Source organism: Lipomyces chichibuensis (genome assembly GCF_038497645.1).
Source record: "Lipomyces chichibuensis strain CBS 12929 unplaced genomic scaffold V1513scaffold_1, whole genome shotgun sequence".
NCBI classification, from domain to species: domain Eukaryota; kingdom Fungi; phylum Ascomycota; class Lipomycetes; order Lipomycetales; family Lipomycetaceae; genus Lipomyces; species Lipomyces chichibuensis.
In genome coordinates this window covers 581563-603353 of record NW_027117453.1, presented here as the reverse complement: position 1 = coordinate 603353, position 21791 = coordinate 581563, and the positions used below count along the sequence as shown (strand labels likewise).

Below are 21791 nucleotides of genomic sequence, written 5' to 3'. Positions count from 1 at the left end.
TTTCTAGGGCTGAAATTTGGCGGTAGACAACACTCATTCTGTACCGAGTTTATTCTTCTGCTCTTTTAAGTGGTGGCAGCCGCCACTGAAGTGGGGATGCCCGGCCGCGATTTACGGACTGATAACTTGGGTCAGACGTCAAACTTTATAATAATAGTGAATGTTCCGCAACCCTTGTCCACTTGGCCCCCTCTCCCCCGCTTTCTCCCGGCCGGGTTCTCTCTCCCGCAAAATTGATCCCGTAATTTCTGTGCTAATTCACGTAATGCTTTTTATCATCTGTTTATTACACAACGGTTAGTGTTAGCCTTAAATTGGAAGATAATAGATTGTTTGTGCTAGTAGAACCTTCTTCGGGAGTATGGTCGCATCGCCGGCTTATCGCAGTTCCCTTTGGATCCCTGTCTCCATGTCGCCCATTCTTCTTTGCTTGCCCCTGTAATCTAATTTGCATTGATGACAGTCAAGAAAGACGCGTGATATATCGTATTTGATATTATTCTGAGTCTATTACAGGTCGCGTAAAAATCGGAAATGACGACCAAAATTTGGGCAAGGGCTTCTCAAATAAAGTTTGTTCCCGAAAATGATTTGCTGAACCTCCGTATTAGCATCGGGCCCGGACTGTCATCGCAGCCGCGGCGAAGCTTCGGGTTTAGGGCTAGAAATCACGGGTATGAACTTTCCCAATAAATTTATTGCTTATAGTAACCGGACCCATCTTTGCCTAGGACCTGCACCTCCCAACCGGGCCAGATAGATCAATTTCAACGGTCACTGTGCTTCTACACTGAAGAAGGTACACACACATCGGACACTTCATATCTCTCTCGGCTCTGAGGAAACTTATACCAGCAAGCCTATACATTCACAAAATAAAAAATATGCTAGTGGTAGGCGAGGAGTCGAAGACCAATAGTGCAGTATCAGCAATGAAACGGCCACTGGCTGTGATGGACCTGCGTACCGTTCTCAACGATACCGACGAGGACATCTTCCCGGCCTCGAGTGGAGTATACAAGAAGTCTTACGGCAGCACAGAACCCGCCATTAAATCAGAATCGGATATCGAGATCGATAAGGATAAGCTGATAAACAGGACTAAACTGATCAAGGTAAATTTTTTTGTTTTTTTCACAAGGTATTGATGCTCTGGAGGGAATAGTGACGAATACCCGTGATCTCATGTTACTCTGTATCCGCTAACATGTTGTGCCCTTGTAGGACTTACGTCAAGATATAGAAGATGGTCGGGATCGGATAGCTAAAGTAACAAAAGAACTTTCTGGTTTCAAAAAGCTTCACGGTGAAATACTGGTGAAGCACGAAAATGTAGGCGATGTGATGCGATTGGAGCTACAGAACAAGGCGGCGCTGGAAACCCGCACCAAGCAGACTGAGAAACGTGCCGACCGTGCCAATACCGAAGAAGCGAAATTGAGGGAGCAGTTCGAGAAATTAGCACTAAGACACAAAACTGCGGAATTGACTGTTTCTGCTATGGGAGCCACCTACGAGGACGAGATAGCAGAGGAGACAACGAGGCTGAATGAAATCATCGTCTCGTTGGAGGCCGAGTACAAGTCGTTGAGTGCCGAGGTTCAAGTGCGAACAGACGCTACGGATATGATGCGATTAGATTATCAGCGCGAATCTACCCGTGCAGCTGAGGTCTGTCGCGAGGTTGAACAAGCTAAAGACGAAATGACAGATCTGAAAAATCGCGCCGCCGGTGATGAACTACGGCTGCGGTCTGAACATATGGAGATAGAACTGAGCTTGAGAGACGATACAATTCGTCAGCTGTCTCTTGAGGTCGAAAATCTTGAGGAACATCTGCGTCGGTTAGAAATCGAACAGCAGCGGCGGGTGGCCAAATTTGCATCTCGACCAACTACCAGCTTTGCCAGGCGTACCCGCAGTCCAGCTACATCATCTTTGTCAAGAGGGTGCTCCCCTGCAACTATGAGTGGGACAGGACCGACAAATAACTCGCACAGTAATGGCAACGGGCACCGTTTACAGTATTCACAAAAGGTATAGGCGATTTGGAATCAATTGACAGTAAGTATGGTGCATTAGGTGGGGATTTATGACTGGATTGGCGCATGGTCAACGATACCGCTGATGTTGTGATTTGGATTTGTTATTGTTTATTGGCGCTACTTGATCGGGTTGACTTTTGGTATCATGCGTTCGCGTCGATTTAAGCAGTTCTTACTTGCTTTTGTGTTTCTGTACAACGTTGTGCTTGTGTAATATGTATGGGCTTTTACGACCATCTATAGTTTCTTACCACGTCGGGGGCTAAGCTATATAAATGGAAAAGTTATGTGACATGAACGGATTATTGATGCGCTTAATTACTTGCGGCTGGCACCTCCACCAGACCCTCGAGAACCGAATTTCAAGTACGAGACCCTTATAGCATGTCTGTCGTGTCTACGGGACATCCGTCGAGAAATGGCCTGTTCACGGAGAAGAATTTTCTGCCTGCTGACGTCAGAGGTTTAAGGCGGGGACTAAGCAATGACATCATTCCTCCTGTTCACTAGAGGATGGTAAATCAGTATCTCTCCGCTTATAATTAACACAACGCCAGCGATACTTGGCAAGATATTTTGTCGCCAGTTTAATTGGTCGACACCCATCCGTTGATGAGCAGCCATGATATTATTCCTTCTCGAGAGGTTGTCAGTAGATATTTTAAGGTAGCGGCCAAGTTTGTTTAACGAGAGAACTGCATCAGAATCGTGGTGGGTGGGGCATACTAGACCGTTTCTTAGGTCATCTGTGACGATCCCTTCCTCGACAGCCAAGTTAACCCCGCTGGATACTACCCCGCAAGTTGCCCCCACCGCAGTCGTCCACTGCGGTGGCTAGTGTTACTTAGAACCCACGAGAATACCCTGATGTCAATAATTATGATATACCACGAAGCTGGTTTAGCGTGTTCGCTGGTGGATATTATGAGGGGGCGATAGAAGCTAATTCGTAAATTGCGTCGGCGCCACGCCACTCTTTGTCGGCATATACGCATGCGCCACGCTAACCCTCCTTTATCGACCTCTGTTTACCAGGTCAATGGTAGAAAGTTGCCGTCGGTCTCAGTTAGTCAACGAGAGAATCAAATTGAGAGACATATGATTGGTTCATATTAATATCAGTCGAATTGCGTTGATCGCGAGTCAAGCGTCAAAACATAATCAGTCTTCGGGGGAGCAGTATCGACGTGCGATAGCCACCAAGCGTAAGGTTTTTGGTCAATCTGCGCCGCCGATGATGGATTACTGATGTCGTCGCGAGTCAGAAGATGGTCATGATGATGACGACAGATGATGGGCTACAAATATATTGTACCTCCCTCCCCTGGTCGAGCCCGGCGGTAGGTCGGCATCCTTCTATAATACGTATATGCCCTTCGTCCTCCGCGCTTGTCTTTTTTAGGCCTTATCCAACTCAAGTCACGCCTTTTTTGCATTGCACTTTTGGTCTCAGTCATTTATAGTGCCACGGGCCCATTGTCAAATCGTCTTCATTTTCAAGACTCTATATATTAGGACAAGTCCCCCGAACAATTAGAATTATTGATTGGTCAATACTCACAGCAGCCTGATATCCTCTAAAGTGTCTACTCACGCGTTCAGTACAAGAGCTGTACCTAATGGCTTCATCCTTTGACGATATATATGTGCCCAGCTGTCATCAGGCAACTCCCTCCTCAGAAAATAACGACATGGGCTCTCAAAACGACCTCACTCCGAGACCGCTGAGCAGTTCAGAACGAACAACGAGCTCAAATAAAGTCACTATTGAATCAGTAATCGTCGGAATGGGGAACACGAATATTAGCCAGCCGGACGTGTCGTCCACAGCACGAAAGCCGACCCCCTCACTGTCGGACGATGAGAGTGATGTTGATCCAACACTGCGTGCAAGAATAGAGTATACAAGGTACGTGGGGACGTGTGTTCCTGTTTTTGGACAATATGATTCTGTCTTATTAGGCGATATACTAACGAAATTGTAGAATATTACGCCAGTACACGCAGCGCCAATTAGACTATTCCATTAGTCGAGTGAAAAAAACCTCACCAACCGTTGCGCCTTCGGATCATGAGCGGTTGTGAAAAGTTGTCGAAAAAATTAGATAGAAAATGGTTGCACGATGTTATTTGAGCGTCATTGGGCAGCCTATAGTTACAAGTTGCTAGTCAGCAGCACGTGGGATACACAGGTCATGTAGACTGCCTTGGCATTTTATTACCATCAGATCAGTCAACAGCTATTGAGTCTGCCATTATTAGTGTATATGGCGGTGACGACCGACATTTTTAGACGAAGACTGCCACATTGTCCACTGAGGACATTTTGATAAGCGTGTGTTCATTTCGAACAATTTGGAAGGCGAGAGAATAATTGCACGAATTAGAATGGCAAAATGACTTACATAATGTATTGTGTATATGCATGTATATATTAGGCTACCTGACAGAGGACAACTTGAAAAAATTTGGGTTGGTTACAGTTCGGTTAGTAAGGTAAGGAAGGGTGTTAGATATCTGAGCCCACCCACACCTAGAATCATATATTTTGAATTGATCCAACAACCAATGCAGCTATAAACTCGACGTGAAGCAGTCTCAGAATTAAAGCCGTTCCTAAACACGGGAAACCACCCTTGGCTTTGGTCCAAGTCCATAATAATTGGACCTTGCGGCGCCTGTGTTCGCTTTTCAGTGCTTGACTGTGCCTGTAAGGTTTTTATTCTAATTCAGTTATTCAACTATGTGATGCAAAAAAAATCTACAAGTCTCCAACCGCGTCATATGTGGTAATTTTCTCGTTTTTTTCTCAGCTTGGAGTCACGTGAAAACCGTCCCTTCTCTCAACGAACCTCCGCAACTCATCCTCAGCAACTGAGTATCGACCTCCACCTGATCAGGCCATGTTTTACGGACTTTATGATCGTAACCGGATAATTTGTCCTCGACGTGAATTTAAACCGTCTCGGTAGTTCGCACTCTTCTGTTTAGGACAAATATATTCTCAAACGATCAATAATAAATTAGAAAGCATCCATTTAAGATTCCAGCCGAATTCAATTTAAAGCTAAGGCGTCTCAGGTGTCATCACACTTAAAGGGATGTCTCGGCAAAGATGTGCGGCGGCGTTTGCACACTGATCCAATCAGTTGTCCGGATTCGATATCATGGCTCAGCTTACTGGAATAACAAGCACCTAAAGTGTCTTCGGTAATCGCGGCCCGCATTTTTGGGTTAGGCCAACCCAAGAACCAGCCTTACTTCTTGCACATGCTTTCTAGTTGCAAGTTTTTCTAAACGCATAATTGATCGCCGAACATGTCATTCTTCAATTTAATGTCCATAAAGGTCCATCACTGAGACTCATGGTCAGAAGCACGTCCTCAGACTCCGTTCCACTAGTGGGACAAAGTCTATCATCACTCTTCGCCGAGGCCTGCTCGTTCAATGGCTAATTCGGACAGCCGATTGATCTATAAAGAGAATCCCCGGTTTCATTTTGAATGTAGCGATCACTGTTAGATGACAAGCTCTTTGCTTCAATACCACCTAGGTATTTTCTATCCAGTTTGTGAAATGCTGGCGCCTACTCTCCCCACAATTTTGGCGTCGATCTCGCTTACTGCGGCTGCTGCTACCTCCTTCGGCTCTATTGTTCATTATTCGCCGACGAACACTAGCATTGGCGACCTTGAGGCTGTTTTCAATCCCGCGACTGGTACTAATGGTGGCTACTATAGTGGCTCCTTTGTTCCAGATGACGACTATGGTGCGTATGACTACTGCAACATGCCCCACACCCGTGCACGCGAATACATGATTCCCGGAGGATATAATCTTCAGTATGTAGAGTTGATTCACCGCCACCACAAGCGTACTCCATACGCTTCTAATACCTTCCCGCGCGAGGACATCGCCATGTACTGCGATAACGTCGAGACCGTCTACTACGGCAAGCCCAAGAACGGTGTCAATGTCACCAATATCTGGTGGAAGAACTACCAGGATCCCAGTAATCCGATGACGTACTACAAGAATGGCTTCAATGGCACTTGCCAGTTTCCCCAGATATCCTATGCAGGTCTTGACGATTCTGCTCAGCATGGTCGGGATCTTTGGTCCGTCTATGGCGAGAAGCTCAAGTTCCTCCCCAAGACTTTCGATCCTGCCACCATGCGCATCCGTGCAACTTCCAACGAGATCACCAGTCAAGTCGCTGGCGCACTTGTGCGTGCCATGTACCCGCATCTTAGTGAAGTCAACGTTTGGCAGCAGATTAGTTCTGTCGACTCTTTGGAACCCGGATACTCTTGCTCGTTTGCTGATAGTGTTCGCAGCGCCTATCAGGATACAGATGAGTGGTATCAGCATCTTAACTTGGCCAAGAATGTCTTCGACCAGCTTGACGAGATCTCTGGTGTTGACCCTAATGATAGCGGTTGGCACTCGTGAGTAATTTATGACTTTTTCGCTGACAAATCACTAATATAACTGAGGTGGTTCGATCATTATTTCGACAACCTATCGTCACGGCTCTGCCATCAACTTCCTCTTCCCTGTAAGATCTCCAACTTCTCCGACTGTGTTTCTGAGCAGCTTGCAGAGCAGGTTTTCCGCCTCGGTGACTATGAGTACAATTACATTTTCCGTCAGGCGGCCAACTCGACTCTCTATTCTGCCACTCATTATGGTGCCTTCATTGCGGAGCTTATGTCCCATCTGAAGGACAAGGTCGCCGGTACTGAGGGCATTATTTACAGACACAATATCGCTCACGATGGTTCCATTGCGCCATTACTTGGGGCTCTTCAGATTAACGCACTGCGATGGCCGGGAATGGGATCCGAAGTCATCTTTGAATTGTGGAGAAAGGAGTTCTCACACGACTATTCTATTCGTGTCTTATACGGTGGCAGGCCCCTTGTCACTAACACTCCTTTGGGAACACTGGACATGGTTTCTTATGATGACTTCGTCGCCTATCTTGAAAGCTTGGTTGGTAACAATGGCGAGTTGGTTTACCAGTACTGTAGTTCGTCGTAAGGTGGATGTCGTGATTAGAGTTCTGCGAATTGATAGAATGGATAAACTTCACGATAAATACGGGCTAGTCATTGTGTATGGAGGCTGGATACCTGAGCAAGCTATTACGAAATGACGTAGAACTCTGGATTGCTTTTGCATTGGTTTAATGCTGCCAATGTTAGAAATGTTCGGTGGACTTATTTTAATGGTTCTAGTTGACATCATTTTGCTTCGTACTTCGTACTTTGATGAAACGCAGGATTTAGTTTCATTGCTTCGTCGTTGCCTTCAAATAGGCCATTGTGATTAGTGATTATGTTGTCAGCTTATAATTGCCCTTTCATTTGATTGCATCCGCGCAATGAAGAACTAGCCAGCATTGTAGAAAATGTGAGGCCACGATTCTAAATTGTGTCTATCATTGAACACACACATCTCCTTAGTGACTTCACAAATATCTCATTATAATTAAATGTGTACTCAATTTGGAAATAATCATGGCCCCTGTAATTCTATAGTATGCCTTGGGTTCCAAGTTGAATGTTAACCCGCTTGAGAAGAAAATCCCTGTAAGCATCCCTAAAACCCTGGGCGTAACTCGTGAACAATCTTGGTCTTGCGACCAGCCAGCAACCTCGAATTCCAAGCGCGAAATTTCCCGTTGCGATATCATAGCACGCTTCAATCGCGGCCACTTTCTTTACAAGTTGGGAATTATATATATATGGTGCACTGGTCCAACTACTAATTCGGTCTGCATTGTTGGTTAGCTGAGTTGGTGTGTGAGGTTGTAGGATACCTTTGCCCGATTTGCAAGGATCGACGACGTACTTATCTCCCGCTATATACACTCTGCGGCAAATTAACGACGATAAGCATGTTAGGTTCTCATGCGCTAATTAGCAAAGAAGCGCTAAGTGTGCTCTCGGGGTCGGTTTCTTCTCTGTTGTGCTTGACGGAGGCAGGCCTAGATCATTTGCTGACTTGCGACGCAGGTCCACCTCCATCGCTTGCTGGGCGATGGTGTTCTCACCACAATTATACGACATTGTAAGTTTCGGATCCACTAAGCTGGAAATGAATTTCAATGCTCTAGTTTCTTACGTTGGACAGTTCCGTCGGCAAAATGCGGATAATTTATCGGTTTCGTTTCTATGGCTCTGGTTCCTCGGTGACGTCGCCAATATCATTGGCTGCATACTGCAAGAGACTCTGCCTACAATGGTGTGTCTAATTATCGATTCGGATATTTGTTATAAACAGAACTAATGGTGCTGTTTCTAGACCATTCTCGCAGTCTATAATACATTGGCAGATCTTGTCCTGATCTTCCAGGCCGCGTACTACAGACGACGCAGAATTCGGAAAATATATTCAATGTATTTGGCGAGTTTTCCTGAACGGCGACAGGATTCAGATATTCACAAAGATGATCTGGACTCTTCTGAAGAAGAGGAACAAGATGAAGATGAGCTGGGTAATACCGACGCCGTGGAGTGTTTTCAGACTCTAGTCATCCCGCCAAGGCGCGTTTGGAAGTCGGGTATGTATATTCTGATTAACAAAACATATGCTGAATATGGCAAACTGACGCATGGATATCTAGCATTTTTCAAATTTGGAATTATTTTCCTAATAGTGTTGTCATCTCTGATCGGCTTATATTGCGCGACTAACGGTCACTTATATGATTCGCCAATGAAGTACTACAACCCACATATTCCACTGCATCTATACGGACAAATATGTGGCTGGTTCTGTGCCGGCATCTATGGTAAGTTGAATCGACAAATATAATATCATATCACGGCGATTAATCAAGTAATGTTAGTAATGTCGAGAGTACCACAGATCATCCTTAACTACAAGCGAAAGTTATGCGAGAGAACTTCACTAATTTACTTTCTTTTCGCATCTGGTGGCAACTTGATGTTCATAATATCCATCCTGGCTTTAGACAATAGCTTCCATTACTTGCTCGTGAATTCAAGCTGGCTGTGCGGTACCTTTTGCTCGCTCTCACTTGACTACTTGGTATGTTTGTGAACAGGTGCCATTTGATAGGAATATTACGAAATCTAACATGTCATCTTTACAGATTATTTTCCAGTCATGGCATTACGATCCAAATAGGATAAAGGGTCTCTCAAAAGCTCCGGCATCTGCGCAGGGTAAAGAGCGTGAAATCAAAAAGATCAAGTAAACAATTCGCAATTCGTGAAATCATGCCTCAGGATACATACATCATGCCATAATAACACAGCTGTCATATGCAGTGTCACAGATTACTTTTAGATAACACCGTCTCTGAAAGAGTTCGACATCGGCAATGATCCGATACGGATGGTGGACCAACAAACAGAATTTTTTCACACACTGCTTCTGGAGGACTTCATACGGTGAACCGGAGTTTAAGTTTATTTGATGTTATTGGAACTGTGTTTAAAATTTGTTCTTTAGACATGTATTCGCTGGTTTCGTTTGGGTCGTGGACAGGCATCATCGTGGGGTAATATTTCTTTCAAAACTTTTCGCGCCATTTAGATATACTTATTTCAGTACATGTGCATTGTGTGTAAATATGGATGTGTTCAAAGTTATTTTAGCAACTAGTTAGCATTCAAGTATTTGAATGATATGGCACAATCGGCCTTTTTGGCATGACTGTCATGAAAATTGCACCGAGAAAGAAACTGCAGAATTCAAAGTCAGTTCTATAATATACACAAGCTTATACAGAAATTGTCTCCAGAGACTTAATCAGAGAAACGCAATATTTGACAAATCTACACACCAGCACGAGTTAAACCGTCAGTGACAATGATCCAAGAACACAGGCAAAGCTTTTTTATTAACAATTATCCTGCTTTCTACCACTCAGATTGTCAAGGGACGCTGTATCATCTTTATCTTCGAAAGTGACCATAGGCACGATACTTGCGTCATATATATCTGAAGTGTTTAAATACAGAGTAGGATGCGAACAGATGCTGGTATGCTGCGGAATCTCAGTGATAGATACAATATCCGATGTCGTTGCTCGGTCGGCTGTAGACGTTGTGATAGTACGATCATTGCCATCAGTACGTGTTGCAACTACCTGAGATGCTGTTTGCATGTCACTGTTGAGCATTGTCCTCATTGCGCTGTTGTCGCTGTTGGATAACAGTTCCCTAATAGGTTGGGTTGACAATGACATTGTCTCTTCATAACTGGGCACTATTTCTGCGACAACCGTATTCGGGTGGCACCTGCTAGCTTCTATTGACTGCTCGACTTGATTTACTGTAGCGTTATGTAGGTCTGAATGTTCGCGTATGATTTGGGTTTCACCTTGCTTCCCTGTTGCTTGTCCTTGTGTTTCCCTGTCAGCATCATCAATATTGACAACGTTGTGGTGTACGCTTAGCAATCCAGGCAATTGTCCAAAATCAGCATCCTGTCCAAGATCGATCTCTAGCTCAATTGGTTGTTGTACCTCCCTGAAAACACCGTGCCACATGTACTTCGCAATCAGAGTCGTTTGCAAAACTGTCTTTTGCTGAAAATTTGGTGCTATACCAAGAAATTGCATCTGTCTCTCGTCATAAACAAGCCACGGTAAATCAGGCACGAGTTTCCATGACACTTGATCGGGAATAAAAAATGGCTCAAAAACCCGCGGGCATAAACGAAACATCTGACCTGAATATCCTTCGCATGTCTCAAAATGAATGTAAGCTGACTTTCTTGAAAACAGAATTTTATCGTTGGTTGTGCGCGAAACAGTGCATTCCATGACCATACCCCGAGAAGTCCCGTCGTCACTGTAGCGGCCATGGGCTTCGCCGAAGTCGCTGGTCAAAATGAAAGGATCTAGTTGATATGGATCAACAATATCAATTTGCAAGACAGATGCTAACTTTCTCGCAATACTCTGAATATTCAGCAAATACGTTGTGAAGGTATTCGGCTCACTCAGGTCTCCCTTCTTGACAAGATACACAGCGCCTTTGTCTACCTTCATTTTCTCAAGGATTATTAGCTGTAACATATTCTCAAACACCTTGTTGGCTAAGGCAAACTGGCTACTGCTGAGAGTGTTCAACACAAAATACTTGGTATATTTCGTAATCACTGTCACACGCCCGAGATCTTCCGCGCGTCCAGTCATACCTTGCCCGTAAACCTTTCCGATCCAAGTAAATGAAGCTCCTAGACGCATTTTGTAATTATATGTCTGATCTGCACGTGATGCTCTTCCTCTACGTTGAGGCACCAGCCGTCGCGCGTTTCTCTCAGTTGCCACAAAGACAGTCGACATAAGAGACTCATGGTGCTCCAATTCAGGTACTGGCGTAGGATGGCGAGTACGGGCAGCCTGTTCACTAGGATTGATTATGCTGTTCATATCCTCTTCAGTAAATCTAGCAATATATGACACCTGACTTCCAATTTCCAGACGCAAACTGCTGGTAGGTTCTGATTCAGGGCTCGCAAATTCGGAAGTGGCGCCAAAATATGGCGGTACCCCTGTTGCAATCGCCTCTGCAGCAGAGTCACTGAAGTGCTCAACTGTTGGTTGTCGACTGGAGTGACATAAATAGGTCATGGATCGAAATGGTTGATTGCTGGAGACCTCTAAATGATTTTGTTGCTGGTCAGATAGTGTCAGATTTGGTTCGTTTGGCTGCACGGTCAGTGACTGATTATCAAGAGCCGATCCGTGTTCTTCGCTATTCTCGGCTGGTTCAGTAGGTACTTCTCCTTCACATAAATCCGAACATTCGCCTTGTGGTGGAGCGTTGCCCGACGATGTAGTGTTACTGAGACCTAGGATCTCATCCAGCTCTGCACCGAAATCACTCAGACCGAACGAATTTAAAACACTATCCTCAATCACCGTACCATTCTCTCTCACCATGGTATTTGTATGTGTGAACGGCAGTACAACCATATTTGGCATTATATCTGTCATATTATCGCCGATAATCTTCTCAAGTTTGTCCATATCAATTCCATCTGCGATGGTACCCAAGATTGACTTTACAAACGCCCGAAATCGCTTCGGCTGGGAGCCTTCTGTGGTTGACGGTGGCATTATCTCATCAATTTGTTGCTTGGCATCAGTTACGAGTGAATGCAAGCTGTTGATGATAATTTGAAGTGCTGCAACATATCGCTCACCGGATAACGGTGGCATAAACCGCTCGTCTTGTCTTAGTGCCAAAGATGCAAGGAGCCACAGTTGACGAGTAACGCTGACGGAGTTAGAGACATCTCTTAATAAACACGCTTCTACATCTTACCTGTCAATAGCCTTCTGCATCTCTAGAGACAGTACGCTATTCCTTGATGTGGCACACATCGCTGTTATTATGATACTTCGATTCTATAGACTGCACTAATTTGTAAACGGTCGCACAGGATTCAGTTTGTATATTAATAAAATAAATGAATAGTTACAACCATCATTTATTGGCTATCGCGGTAGATCCAGTGTTGCGTTGGCACCTGGAATAATCCGCGGAGTGAGCGGTTAGATATTGCTTTATTATGAAGTAATCGCATCCCGGCCCGCTTTGCGGCTTACTCCTTAGTTCCACATGATTGGAACTTGCGGCTCGCAACTGCCAGACTTCCGCGCGTCGGATTACCTACAGCAGGATAGTAAGCTCTTTTTTTATAAAACGAGCGTTGATTGCACCATCCAGCGTAATTTACAAATAAAATGGAAATAAGTTGGCAAAAGGGGTGGTGAAAGAGTGACATTATTTACATCTGTATAACTGATAATTTGAGATGTGTCTGTATTGGGTTAGGGCACGGCAAGGTAGCGCCTTATCACCATTTGCGAGTCTGCTTTCAAGACTTGGACTCACCAAACGAGAGTCAGGACTAACATACTGTGGAACATTTATTGAGGGCATTAGCAAGTCAGGATAGATAGCAAATGCAGCCAGTAGACGTCAGCATTGTTGTGTCAGACCACGACCACGACCACGACCGCGACTACCGCCATGAACATGACGACAGGGATGAGTTCGAATTGAATGACGACGTACCAACAAACAACAGTACGAGCAGTAACAGCAGTAGTGGCATGAATGGCATGAATGGCATGAATGGCATTATCGACCATTTAACTGTGGAAACTGCTTATGATGAGATTGAATATTTTACCTATAGAGCACCGCGTGGGACATCAGGCAGTGAAAGCTCGTCTACCGACTCGGCATCATGTGCATCTGATTCGTTGATGGTTCAACACAGTCGGATACAGCATTCCGCTGACGAGGACAGCAATGAATATTATAACTCATATAATGTGGACGATTATATAGATGGCGAAGATGAATATTTCGAAGGTGATGATGGGTTGCTGGTTGACCAAGGCAATGGAATGATCCTGAAGAGCAATGATTCGGAGGAAGGGAGAAACGATACTGATTACTCTTACACAGTACAATGTGGATGGATTGTGCTATTTAGTACGTGGATAATTTTTGTGCTAGGTGTGGGTAGCATGTTTGGAGTTTGGAAATGGGTGTGGGTAAGTCATTGTGTTGGGTAGTTGAAAGGCTATATATGATACTGAACTTGCTTTAGGCACCCGCATTGGACGAAGGATCAAGTAATAGGTCACTAGGTGTCCTTGAGTCTGTGGGAATCATTGATGAAGTATCTGATTTTCCAATTGAAGAGTATTACCCGTCAATGATAATGTTATTATGTGTAGTAGCATGGATATGGTGTGTGGTCTCGTGGGTGGGCATGAAACTCTTTCGACACGCGAAAGGCGGTGTCTCATCTGACTCCGCGCCGCAAACTGCCGAGCACGGTACGGAGAGCCCTCGAGTATTCGACGAACGAGGTTAGGTCTGACTCTACGTGTAGCTTTTGGCATTTTATCGATTCAAATTTGGAATATCGGTTGTATCATATTTTCAATATTAGGCATTGGGGTGTATAATAGTAGTTTGTTGAGTGTATCGCTAAAACCTGCATATTTGACATCATATTAAACGACTCTGGTTTCTCACATAGTACTATACATATATATGAAACCACCTTATATCTTTTCTTTAGCCCTTTCCATTGCCATTTGAAGATAATTACGTAAGTCCTCTGTAGCAGCACCCAACCCAATGACTGTGAAGAAGTTGATCGCAAATCGCGTATCACTAGGGTTATCTCTAGGCAATATACCTCTGAATGCCGCCTGCTTATCCCGATCGGGATCATTAAACCTTTCCACGATCGTCTTTATGCCAGTTTCCTCAACCATATCTTGAAACAAAATCTTGAGAAAGATGCGAGATGAAGCAGTTGTTTCGTCTTCGTTTAAATGAACACAATCAAGTACTTCCCAATCTAAACCATCCGATGCCAAGATATGTGCAAAGAATTTGGCGATATTTCGAATCTTGTTGGTTTCGTACCTGTGAATAGTGTCGTAATATGTTTTGAAGGCTTCAGCGAATGTCGACTTCCAAAAGCGGTTCATCTTACAAAATCTCTCCCCGATAAGGCCGTAGAATTTCGAATATATCTTCTCTTGAGAGCAACACTCAATAATCATGTTGACCATCTCCACCTAAAGCTCATTAGACGATATATCATATAACAATCTACTATCAATTCTTACCTCTTGTCCCTGAGCTAAATTTATTCGCATCAGCTTATGGCAACATTCTTCAAAATCCATGCTCGATCGAATAGTAAGATAAATTGTCCGGCGGAGGTTAACAAGGTTCCTGTTCGTCATATCCTGGATTTCCATCTTCTTCTGTTCGCTTGGATTCTCCTCACCTTCGTCTTCCGAGCTGACTTCTGATTCATCAGAACCTTCTCCTTCATCGTCATCTGCACCTAAGATTTCCTCTCTAATATCTTTGTATTTCGCCTCATTTTCTTCATAGTCCGGATCAAACTTGAATACATTTAGTATATCTTCACCGTTAAGCTCGTCATCTAGTCCTATCATATGTGTTATCTGATCCTCCTCTTCAACAAGATCCAATTCCTCAGCGATATCTGGGTGATCCCTGTAGTCGTTCTTCCGAACTAAAAATAAGGACTCTATCATGTACTGTGTACGAGGCTCTAATTGGCCCTCGTGCAAGATTGCCCTGAATCTCTCGAAAACTCCATTATTAGCGGGAGCACTGGCCTTCGCCAGGAACATGCCGACCTCGCGCATGAAACCGACTGCAATCTCGACCGAATCGTCTGTGGGACGCTCGAGTAGCAAATGTAGGATCTGAAGAATGACAATCTCATGTGCAACTTGATAATTGCATACGTGCGCAAGGAACATAGTACTACTAATACACACAGGCTTGTCGTTTCTGCGATATGCTTTTCTGAACTGAATGATAAGTCGCGTAACTAATAGTTCTCCAATTTGAGGTAATTTTGTGTTCACGATTGCTACTACTGCGGCGTAGACGGGAGTAAATGGTAAACTCGCTGCTTGGGCTCTCATAATACTGCGTACAAACAGACCTCGACCTCGAATCAAGTTTTGCTTAAAGATGTCCTGTACAATCTCGCGGATATTAGCCTTGTTGACCTTGTTTATCAACCCGTTGATGCCCTTTTTAAGATTATCCCATTCTAGTCTTTGATGTTCTTTTGGATTGCCTTCTACAATCTGGCTCTGCAGAGCTCGCAAGCGAGCAGGCGGAACGTAAGTACCGCCGGAACGTAGATCTAACAAGCGTTGGTACTCCGCTTTCGGATCAAAGGGCTTAACTTCCTTCTCTTCACGTTCCGCGGCTTGGCGTTCCCGCTCGAGCGCTCTCTGATAATCAACATCAGGTAACGGACGACGTCTTCTAGCAGTTGCTGGCGATGCCGATTCGGCTTGGTCCGTCAATCGACGACGCCGCTTCGGCGGAGGTGACGGCGAACGCGATACTGAACGTGAATATGACCTTGATCGTGACCTGGAATATGATGGAGATCTCGAATACGACACTGAACGGGATCCAGAATATGATACCGAACGAGATCTGGTACGCGCGACCGCGCGACCTCGTTCTGGAGTCATAGAGCGACGGTCCGCCCTCAGCGACTTCTCGCGACGAATAGGATCTTCTACTGTCAAATCGTGTCCGTGACGATGAATACGAGGAGGCGACGGTGAACGTGCATAGCCTTCAGATAGCTGTCGGCGTCGACGGGGCGGAGTACTTTCTGAACCATTAATTGAAGACTCTCGCTCGACTTCTGGGATCTTGGGAAGGTCCGGGGGATCCGACCTCTCCGGACGAATAGCTAGACTGGGAACAATGACTGTCGAATCTGCCATTGCTATATTCCGGTAGATCAATGATTGGCGAAGTTGCAACGTCGTAAACGCTGCCAGTGCTGCCAGCTTTTACAGATTAAAAGTCGCTCATAAGTCTTCTACGACATTGCGCATTTATACCATTGCATACTCGTCGAAACTGACAGGTCCCTTATGCTTGTATGTAGCTCTAGTCTAGACATATCTGTATATATGGCATATATGTCTAATATATGCCGAATATGAACAAGGGCCTATTTTGTCGGACTACCAACCAATGTATTTTCTAGCCAATTTACATAATTAATTTCATCCCAAGTCGGAAATGCCAGAGAAAACCAGAAGAAATGTAATATTAACAAACCGGGCCAGACAGACTAAAGCGTACAAACCACAGCCACGAGTTACTGCTATGCGAGATGGAGTGAACCTTTATCATGAGGCGTCAAGTGATCCTTTTTGATCGCAAGCCAGTACTAGTTATTAGTTACAACTTACGGGAACAAAGCAGCAATAAATGTAAAATGTAAACAATAGGATAGTCGAATACAACGTGACACCCCATAATTGTGAAAGTGCTCACGTGATCAATTGTTTTTTCCGTTATGAACTAGATTTATTCGCTGTCCTTTACAGGCGTTAGTGGTTTAGCGGTAAAATTCGTCGTTGCCATCGACGAGCCCCCGGTTCGACTCCGGGCTGACGCATTATATAAATTTTTTTTTTATAAACTCCATTTAATAACGTTTAGGGTTCAGGGCTCTAGCTTCAAACGGATATATATATTGAATTCCAGATCAAATTTGCTGCAAAATGTGACTATAACCATGCTATTAAATACGGGAGACCAGCCGAAAGTTCAATTATATGCACTGATATGGAAATAAGCTAAGGAAAATGAATGATGAAAATTTCTGGAGCGATGGGCTCGCCCGCTATCTACCCACTCTCAACCAGCCTTTTATCCTACACCATATCGCGACCAGGCCTCAGAAGCAGTCGTTGACGGAAGATCCACAGAAGTGTAAGGAAAAAAAACTGAAAAAGCTGGTGTCAACACAATTATCGACTCATTTTCTTACGTTGACGTATGCCGGATTGCATGTGCTCGCGCTGGAGTTGTTGGTATACACAAACTCATCATCGGCAGACACGAACGGAACGGAGAAAGAACCGTTAACAACTATCTTCGTTTCCAAAGCAGACTCGTCCGGGTATTTCAATCCTAATCTAGAGGATGCTAAGCTAAATTTAGGAGACGTTGTTACGCAGATATTGAAGGTATTTATTAAGACTCTATCGCGTCCTAGAACGCCCACTCGGTTGTGTTTATTTGCACGTGCGCAGTCGCAATACATATTTCCTGAATCCGGGAGAAATAAACGGAAGCATGTGCTGTCAGATCGCGATCTCATAAAATGGTGGATCAGAGTTACCAGTCCTCTATTGTCATTATTCTCAGAATTGAAGAGCGCAAGATTGAGTGTTCCCGGTGCAGAGCAGGTCGAGGTCAAAAGCTTTTTAACACATGATTCCGAGACCAAGAACCTATTGTGGAAGGAGGGCCATATATTTTGCCTTGATGGCGATCGCGACAAGGAGCTGGCACTACGACATGTACCGAGCTTTCCCGACGATCCGAAGTCAAGGTTCTTGGACGTCTTGGTCGCTGACGGACGCGATGGGACTACTACAGTGAATCAGTTTTTCGCAGAATTGCAGATGCGGCAGGAATTTCTACTGGGATTTGTTGCTGCGATTATTGGAATTGAAGGGTTAGTTGACAAAAACGCAGAGGAGAAGACGAGCTTTGCATGTCCTCTTGTAGAGAATAAGTTGTACTCTAAGATCCATGATGCCATTGTTACATCAGATTATTCGACGGAGAAGTTGGCGAGAAATGCCACTACAAAATTCATTGAGGCTCTGCCAAAGTCATCCCAGCATATCATTCGTGGAACACAAGAGATCTCGAAAGCTGTGCCAGAAGGTGACGCGGATCGGAAGCAACCTGTTCAGCAGATTAATGTAATTGGAGGAGGGCTTGTTCGAAAACGCCATAAACCTGCGCATACAAGGACGATGTTAGCACAGCAGCAGTCTACATGCGCTCATAATGGCTCCGGTGAAAGTCAGCAAGCAACCAGGACGGATCAGACAGATTGCGGCTCGGAAGATACAAAAGCGTCAAAGAAGATGAAAGTTTAGTTTAGTTAGCCTTGCATGTTACATGGTGTCATATGGGGTAGAAGACTTCTATTTGGAAAATATATGTACGATAGCAATTGAGAGCAATCAGTGAGTAATCGACGCGTCCAGGCGGGTCTTGATTGCATGTGTAAGATATGTGATGACGCCGTGCGCTTCTGTCCCCACGACATTCATTTCAGCTTTCTGGCCTAGGAATAACATTCGCTGGAGCTCAAGTCTAGAGCAACGGTCAATAGTGTGTCTCTGTGCCCGCAACGAACAAGCATACCTCATTGCCATAGCTGCCTCCGTTTCCATCCACGGTAGACTCAGCATCTTAAGTGCCTTCTTCCGATCGCCTACCGATAGCTTCGTCCAGCCGTCTTCATATTCAAGCACATTTACTCCGACCCACTCCATCTTGAGAGCTGTCAGATGAGAATTCTCATGCGCCATGGCGCGGCTTCCGAATTTATATGTACACAGAATGTCGATACCATAAGGATCGGAGTCAACAACACCAAATAATGGTATATCGGGATGACATGCGGCAATGTTTGAGATGAATTGACGAGTAGTTAAGTCTGGATAGCCCTTTCCCTAAATATTCAAAAGTTAGGAAAACAAAAAGTTACAATAGGAATATATTTGGATACAGTAACCAGAATGCTTCGGCCGATATCTGCTCTGTTGTAAAATTTAGAGGAACAGAGGCTTCTGAATATAGCCTATATATCCGCAAGGCGTTAATACACATTTGGAAATCCGCAGGAGACTTTTAAACAAAGTAAACCTCTTTTTCGACCACGAGGACAAAGTCAACGTCCATCACATCGACAGACTTTATCTCCTCAAGTGGGGGTATCAGCTGTATCTGTCTGGCAGTCAGAATAGCCCATCTCACTCCGCAGCTCAATCTCTGTACTTCTCCCTCAACCGCTATGAGAGTGCAATCTCTCTTATGGATGCAAAACGTTCCACACGCCAATCCTTTTTGTGCCGCGACCTAAATACACAGAAAATTATTAATGCATGCCTATTCAAATCTCTCGGTATCCGTACAATCCCAAGTGCAGCACGAGGGACGTTCAGTGTTCGGCCGATATCATCCACAATCCTATCTACAATAGCTTGATTCCTAAAGAGCCAAGTCTCGCGGTAATATATGTCGCGCTTAGTAACCACTTTACCGCTCGTAAGCGACTCCGATATAATATCGAGTGTCCGCATTAAAACCGCTGAGTTGCATAGTCAGTACAACGCCAAGTAAATATCTAACAATAGTTGTGTGCAACCAAATCTCCACGAATTCAGAATAGTCGGACCAGGAAACGCTATAATGTTTTGTTTGGTATCTGCGACATCGCGAGTCGTGAGATGCAATGTTTCTTTGTCAAACCTGTATCATGGACTAAATACACTGCGATCATACTTCTCCTCGTGACTTACCTGGTTGATTCTGCAGCTCGGCGATTTGACAGTTTTATGGTCGCAAGGCCTGTATCTGCAACACCGGCAATGAGATCGGATATGAGGGTTTCAATTTTGCCCAATGTTTCTTCCCTATATTGTCGCTACCTCAGCATTTAGCGTTGTATTTTCCAGCATGAAAGCTACCTTGATTCTTCACTCCGATAATCTGTTAAGTGTGTCAGTACCCTCGTCAACTCAAAGAGCTCGCCAAGCAACGACTCATGTACCTAAATATTGTTCAACCACGTTGTCACCGTGTGCAACGCTCATGGCTGCAAGTATCAGATGAAACTGAGGATATGGGGAGCGTTATGTAAATAAATTCCGTCTACGCGAACTGACAGCGAACCAAAGGCGCGAACGCGGTTCTTCAACAAGTCTTTGGGTAAGGGCAGCAGAACCATAATCCCCTCTGATGTTTTTAAATCGGTACCTAACTGTAACACGCCCGCCTCTAGCATCGACTGCTCTAGTTGTATATTAATAGACTCATATAAATATTCCAGTATGAAAGACAATTTACAGGCCCCGATAGATCATGACCGACTAGAAAAATCGATTATAGACGGTGAGCTAGTGGACATGACATCAACAAATGCAACTACGACAAGGACTGTACCTGAAGTTTCAGCAATACCTAAAGAATTACTCGTTGGCAGAGATGCACAGAACGCTATACTTCCAGACAAGGCTTTTGTACGTTTTTCGTGGGAGTACTTAAAGGAGATAATAAGTCAGTTGAGTCTGTTACGTTGTTCCTCAGTAGTGCGATGCTGACCTCATATGAGCAGGAGAGAACAAGCTGGAATTGCTATGTCGCCTGCCTTCTGACTTGCGGAAGTATCTTGTTTGGAAGACGAAAGTTGTCAAGGAATATGGCAGTGTCGCGAATTTTGTGCTGTTTGAGCGACTGAAATGGGGCCCTGATGAGGAGCTCGCAAAACCTATAAGTACGGAGTTATTTGAGGTCAGAGGTATGTGACGAGCCATCGATACCTACTTTTCTCGTTTTGATCTTGATTGTACCACAAATTGGTTTATGGCTTTAACTTTATCGGTTATAAAAGCTAACAGAAGAGGACGATGGTCCAGACGACTATAGAATCCTGATGAACGATTTCCCATACGGGTTTGAAGACGGAATAATACATCTGGTTGTCTGGACCAAAAATCCTATTCCCAAAGCACAGACTGGATTTCTAACTGCCGACATAATTCCGGAAGTGCGACAGAAAATCCAGACCTTCGTGGATACAATTTGCGATAACTTGGGTATGGATAGTGAGGATATGCTTTGGTTTAAAAATTGGGCTGCACTGCAAAGTGTTAGCGAGATAGACCATTTTCATGTTTTGCTTAACAAGCCGCCTGTGGACGACCGCGGAGTTGAAAAGTTGCATTGGCTCTTGGTAGACGATGATGACATTCAGAAGAAGTGGGCTGCGGTGGATTCAAGGTTGCGATAGATTAGTGGCTGTTAGAACGTACAGTACAGGAATTTGTTATGTTTTGTTAGCATCGTCGGGGGGAAGACTCTAGTCCCAGCTAGGAAATAGATATGTTTTTTTATTTTACGCAGTCCGATCTGTCATTCTGAGCAAAAGGGTAAACACTGCAGGTAGCTGGTAGTTTCGACTGCTGTTGCTGCAGATTGCCATTCTTGAATTCGCAGATGCCGCCCTTAAATTCCCTGCGAATTTATGAGGAGCTAACCCAATTATCAGAGAAGAGGTAGAGGTAAATATGAATCAGTCGAAAGGGATTAAAGGACAGCTGATAACTGC

At 44.5% G+C, this 21791-nt stretch overlaps 9 protein-coding genes and 1 non-coding gene across 10 annotated transcripts; 7 read left to right on the top strand and 3 right to left on the bottom strand.

Moving 5' to 3' along the window:
• The first annotated feature begins 812 nt into the window (after nt 1-812).
• V1513DRAFT_435351 (uncharacterized protein) lies at nt 813-2383 on the top strand. Its single transcript, XM_066896601.1, has 2 exons — nt 813-1115; nt 1225-2383. The coding sequence occupies exons 1-2, from the start codon at nt 885-887 to the stop codon at nt 2041-2043; spliced, it is 1050 nt and encodes a 349-aa protein (XP_066756599.1). The 5' UTR covers nt 813-884; the 3' UTR covers nt 2044-2383.
• A 3238-nt stretch (nt 2384-5621) lies between these two features.
• Nucleotides 5622-7088, top strand: V1513DRAFT_372656 (histidine phosphatase superfamily; the record flags this gene model as incomplete). The annotated part of the gene is made up of 2 exons (XM_066894787.1): nt 5622-6493; nt 6542-7088. The coding sequence occupies 2 exons, from the start codon at nt 5622-5624 to the stop codon at nt 7086-7088; spliced, it is 1419 nt and encodes a 472-aa protein (XP_066756598.1).
• Nucleotides 7089-7947: 859 nt separating this feature from the next.
• Nucleotides 7948-9273, top strand: V1513DRAFT_372008 (PQ loop repeat-domain-containing protein; the record flags this gene model as incomplete). The annotated part of the gene is made up of 7 exons (XM_066894763.1): nt 7948-8000; nt 8066-8120; nt 8184-8294; nt 8355-8613; nt 8677-8844; nt 8902-9104; nt 9169-9273. 7 exons carry the CDS (start codon nt 7948-7950, stop codon nt 9271-9273), a joined length of 954 nt encoding a protein of 317 aa, XP_066756597.1.
• A 402-nt stretch (nt 9274-9675) lies between these two features.
• On the bottom strand, nt 9676-12592 carry V1513DRAFT_392925 (uncharacterized protein). The gene is made up of 3 exons (XM_066895304.1): nt 12359-12592; nt 11958-12310; nt 9676-11900 (listed from the first exon to the last, which is right to left on the bottom strand). Exons 1-3 carry the CDS (start codon nt 12415-12417, stop codon nt 9922-9924), a joined length of 2391 nt encoding a protein of 796 aa, XP_066756596.1. The 5' UTR covers nt 12418-12592; the 3' UTR covers nt 9676-9921.
• A 410-nt stretch (nt 12593-13002) lies between these two features.
• Nucleotides 13003-14038, top strand: V1513DRAFT_467841 (uncharacterized protein; the record flags this gene model as incomplete). Its single annotated transcript, XM_066900118.1, has 2 exons — nt 13003-13602; nt 13659-14038. 2 exons carry the CDS (start codon nt 13003-13005, stop codon nt 13926-13928), a joined length of 870 nt encoding a protein of 289 aa, XP_066756595.1. The 3' UTR covers nt 13929-14038.
• On the bottom strand, nt 13988-16433 carry V1513DRAFT_435332 (armadillo-type protein). Its single transcript, XM_066896600.1, has 2 exons — nt 14698-16433; nt 13988-14646 (listed from the first exon to the last, which is right to left on the bottom strand). The coding sequence occupies exons 1-2, from the start codon at nt 16363-16365 to the stop codon at nt 14122-14124; spliced, it is 2193 nt and encodes a 730-aa protein (XP_066756594.1). The 5' UTR covers nt 16366-16433; the 3' UTR covers nt 13988-14121.
• A 547-nt stretch (nt 16434-16980) lies between these two features.
• V1513DRAFT_t5 lies at nt 16981-17051 on the top strand. Its single transcript has one exon. It is a non-coding gene; the product is annotated as a tRNA-Gly (tRNA).
• On the top strand, nt 16997-18596 carry V1513DRAFT_9547 (histone acetylation protein-domain-containing protein). The gene has a single exon (XM_066900640.1). The coding sequence runs from the start codon at nt 17242-17244 to the stop codon at nt 18550-18552; it is 1311 nt and encodes a 436-aa protein (XP_066756593.1). The 5' UTR covers nt 16997-17241; the 3' UTR covers nt 18553-18596.
• Nucleotides 18597-18639: 43 nt separating this feature from the next.
• On the bottom strand, nt 18640-20277 carry V1513DRAFT_455986 (Spo11/DNA topoisomerase VI subunit A; the record flags this gene model as incomplete). The annotated part of the gene is made up of 10 exons (XM_066899543.1): nt 18640-18772; nt 18824-19134; nt 19191-19262; nt 19328-19408; nt 19460-19540; nt 19597-19772; nt 19830-19933; nt 19984-20097; nt 20152-20173; nt 20235-20277. 10 exons carry the CDS (start codon nt 20275-20277, stop codon nt 18640-18642), a joined length of 1137 nt encoding a protein of 378 aa, XP_066756592.1.
• Nucleotides 20278-20429: 152 nt separating this feature from the next.
• On the top strand, nt 20430-21581 carry V1513DRAFT_435324 (uncharacterized protein). The gene is made up of 3 exons (XM_066896599.1): nt 20430-20740; nt 20799-20981; nt 21100-21581. The coding sequence occupies exons 1-3, from the start codon at nt 20515-20517 to the stop codon at nt 21471-21473; spliced, it is 783 nt and encodes a 260-aa protein (XP_066756591.1). The 5' UTR covers nt 20430-20514; the 3' UTR covers nt 21474-21581.
• Nucleotides 21582-21791: the final 210 nt, after the last annotated feature.

Coding starts and splice junctions, on each gene's coding strand:
- V1513DRAFT_435351 (XM_066896601.1), top strand. CDS start 885: ATGCTAGTGGTAGGCGAGGAGTCGAAGACCAATAGTGCAGTATCAGCA. Junction 1,116..1,224: donor ACAGGACTAAACTGATCAAG/GTAAATTTTTTT, acceptor GTGCCCTTGTAG/GACTTACGTCAAGATATAGA.
- V1513DRAFT_392925 (XM_066895304.1), bottom strand. CDS start 12,417: ATGTGTGCCACATCAAGGAATAGCGTACTGTCTCTAGAGATGCAGAAG. Junction 12,311..12,358: donor ATGCAGAAGGCTATTGACAG/GTAAGATGTAGA, acceptor TAACTCCGTCAG/CGTTACTCGTCAACTGTGGC. Junction 11,901..11,957: donor TACCATGGTGAGAGAGAATG/GTACGGTGATTG, acceptor ATTTCGGTGCAG/AGCTGGATGAGATCCTAGGT.
- V1513DRAFT_435332 (XM_066896600.1), bottom strand. CDS start 16,365: ATGGCAGATTCGACAGTCATTGTTCCCAGTCTAGCTATTCGTCCGGAG. Junction 14,647..14,697: donor ATTTAGCTCAGGGACAAGAG/GTAAGAATTGAT, acceptor AATGAGCTTTAG/GTGGAGATGGTCAACATGAT.
- V1513DRAFT_9547 (XM_066900640.1), top strand. CDS start 17,242: ATGAATGATGAAAATTTCTGGAGCGATGGGCTCGCCCGCTATCTACCC.
- V1513DRAFT_435324 (XM_066896599.1), top strand. CDS start 20,515: ATGAAAGACAATTTACAGGCCCCGATAGATCATGACCGACTAGAAAAA. Junction 20,741..20,798: donor GTACTTAAAGGAGATAATAA/GTCAGTTGAGTC, acceptor TCATATGAGCAG/GAGAGAACAAGCTGGAATTG. Junction 20,982..21,099: donor GGAGTTATTTGAGGTCAGAG/GTATGTGACGAG, acceptor ACGATGGTCCAG/ACGACTATAGAATCCTGATG.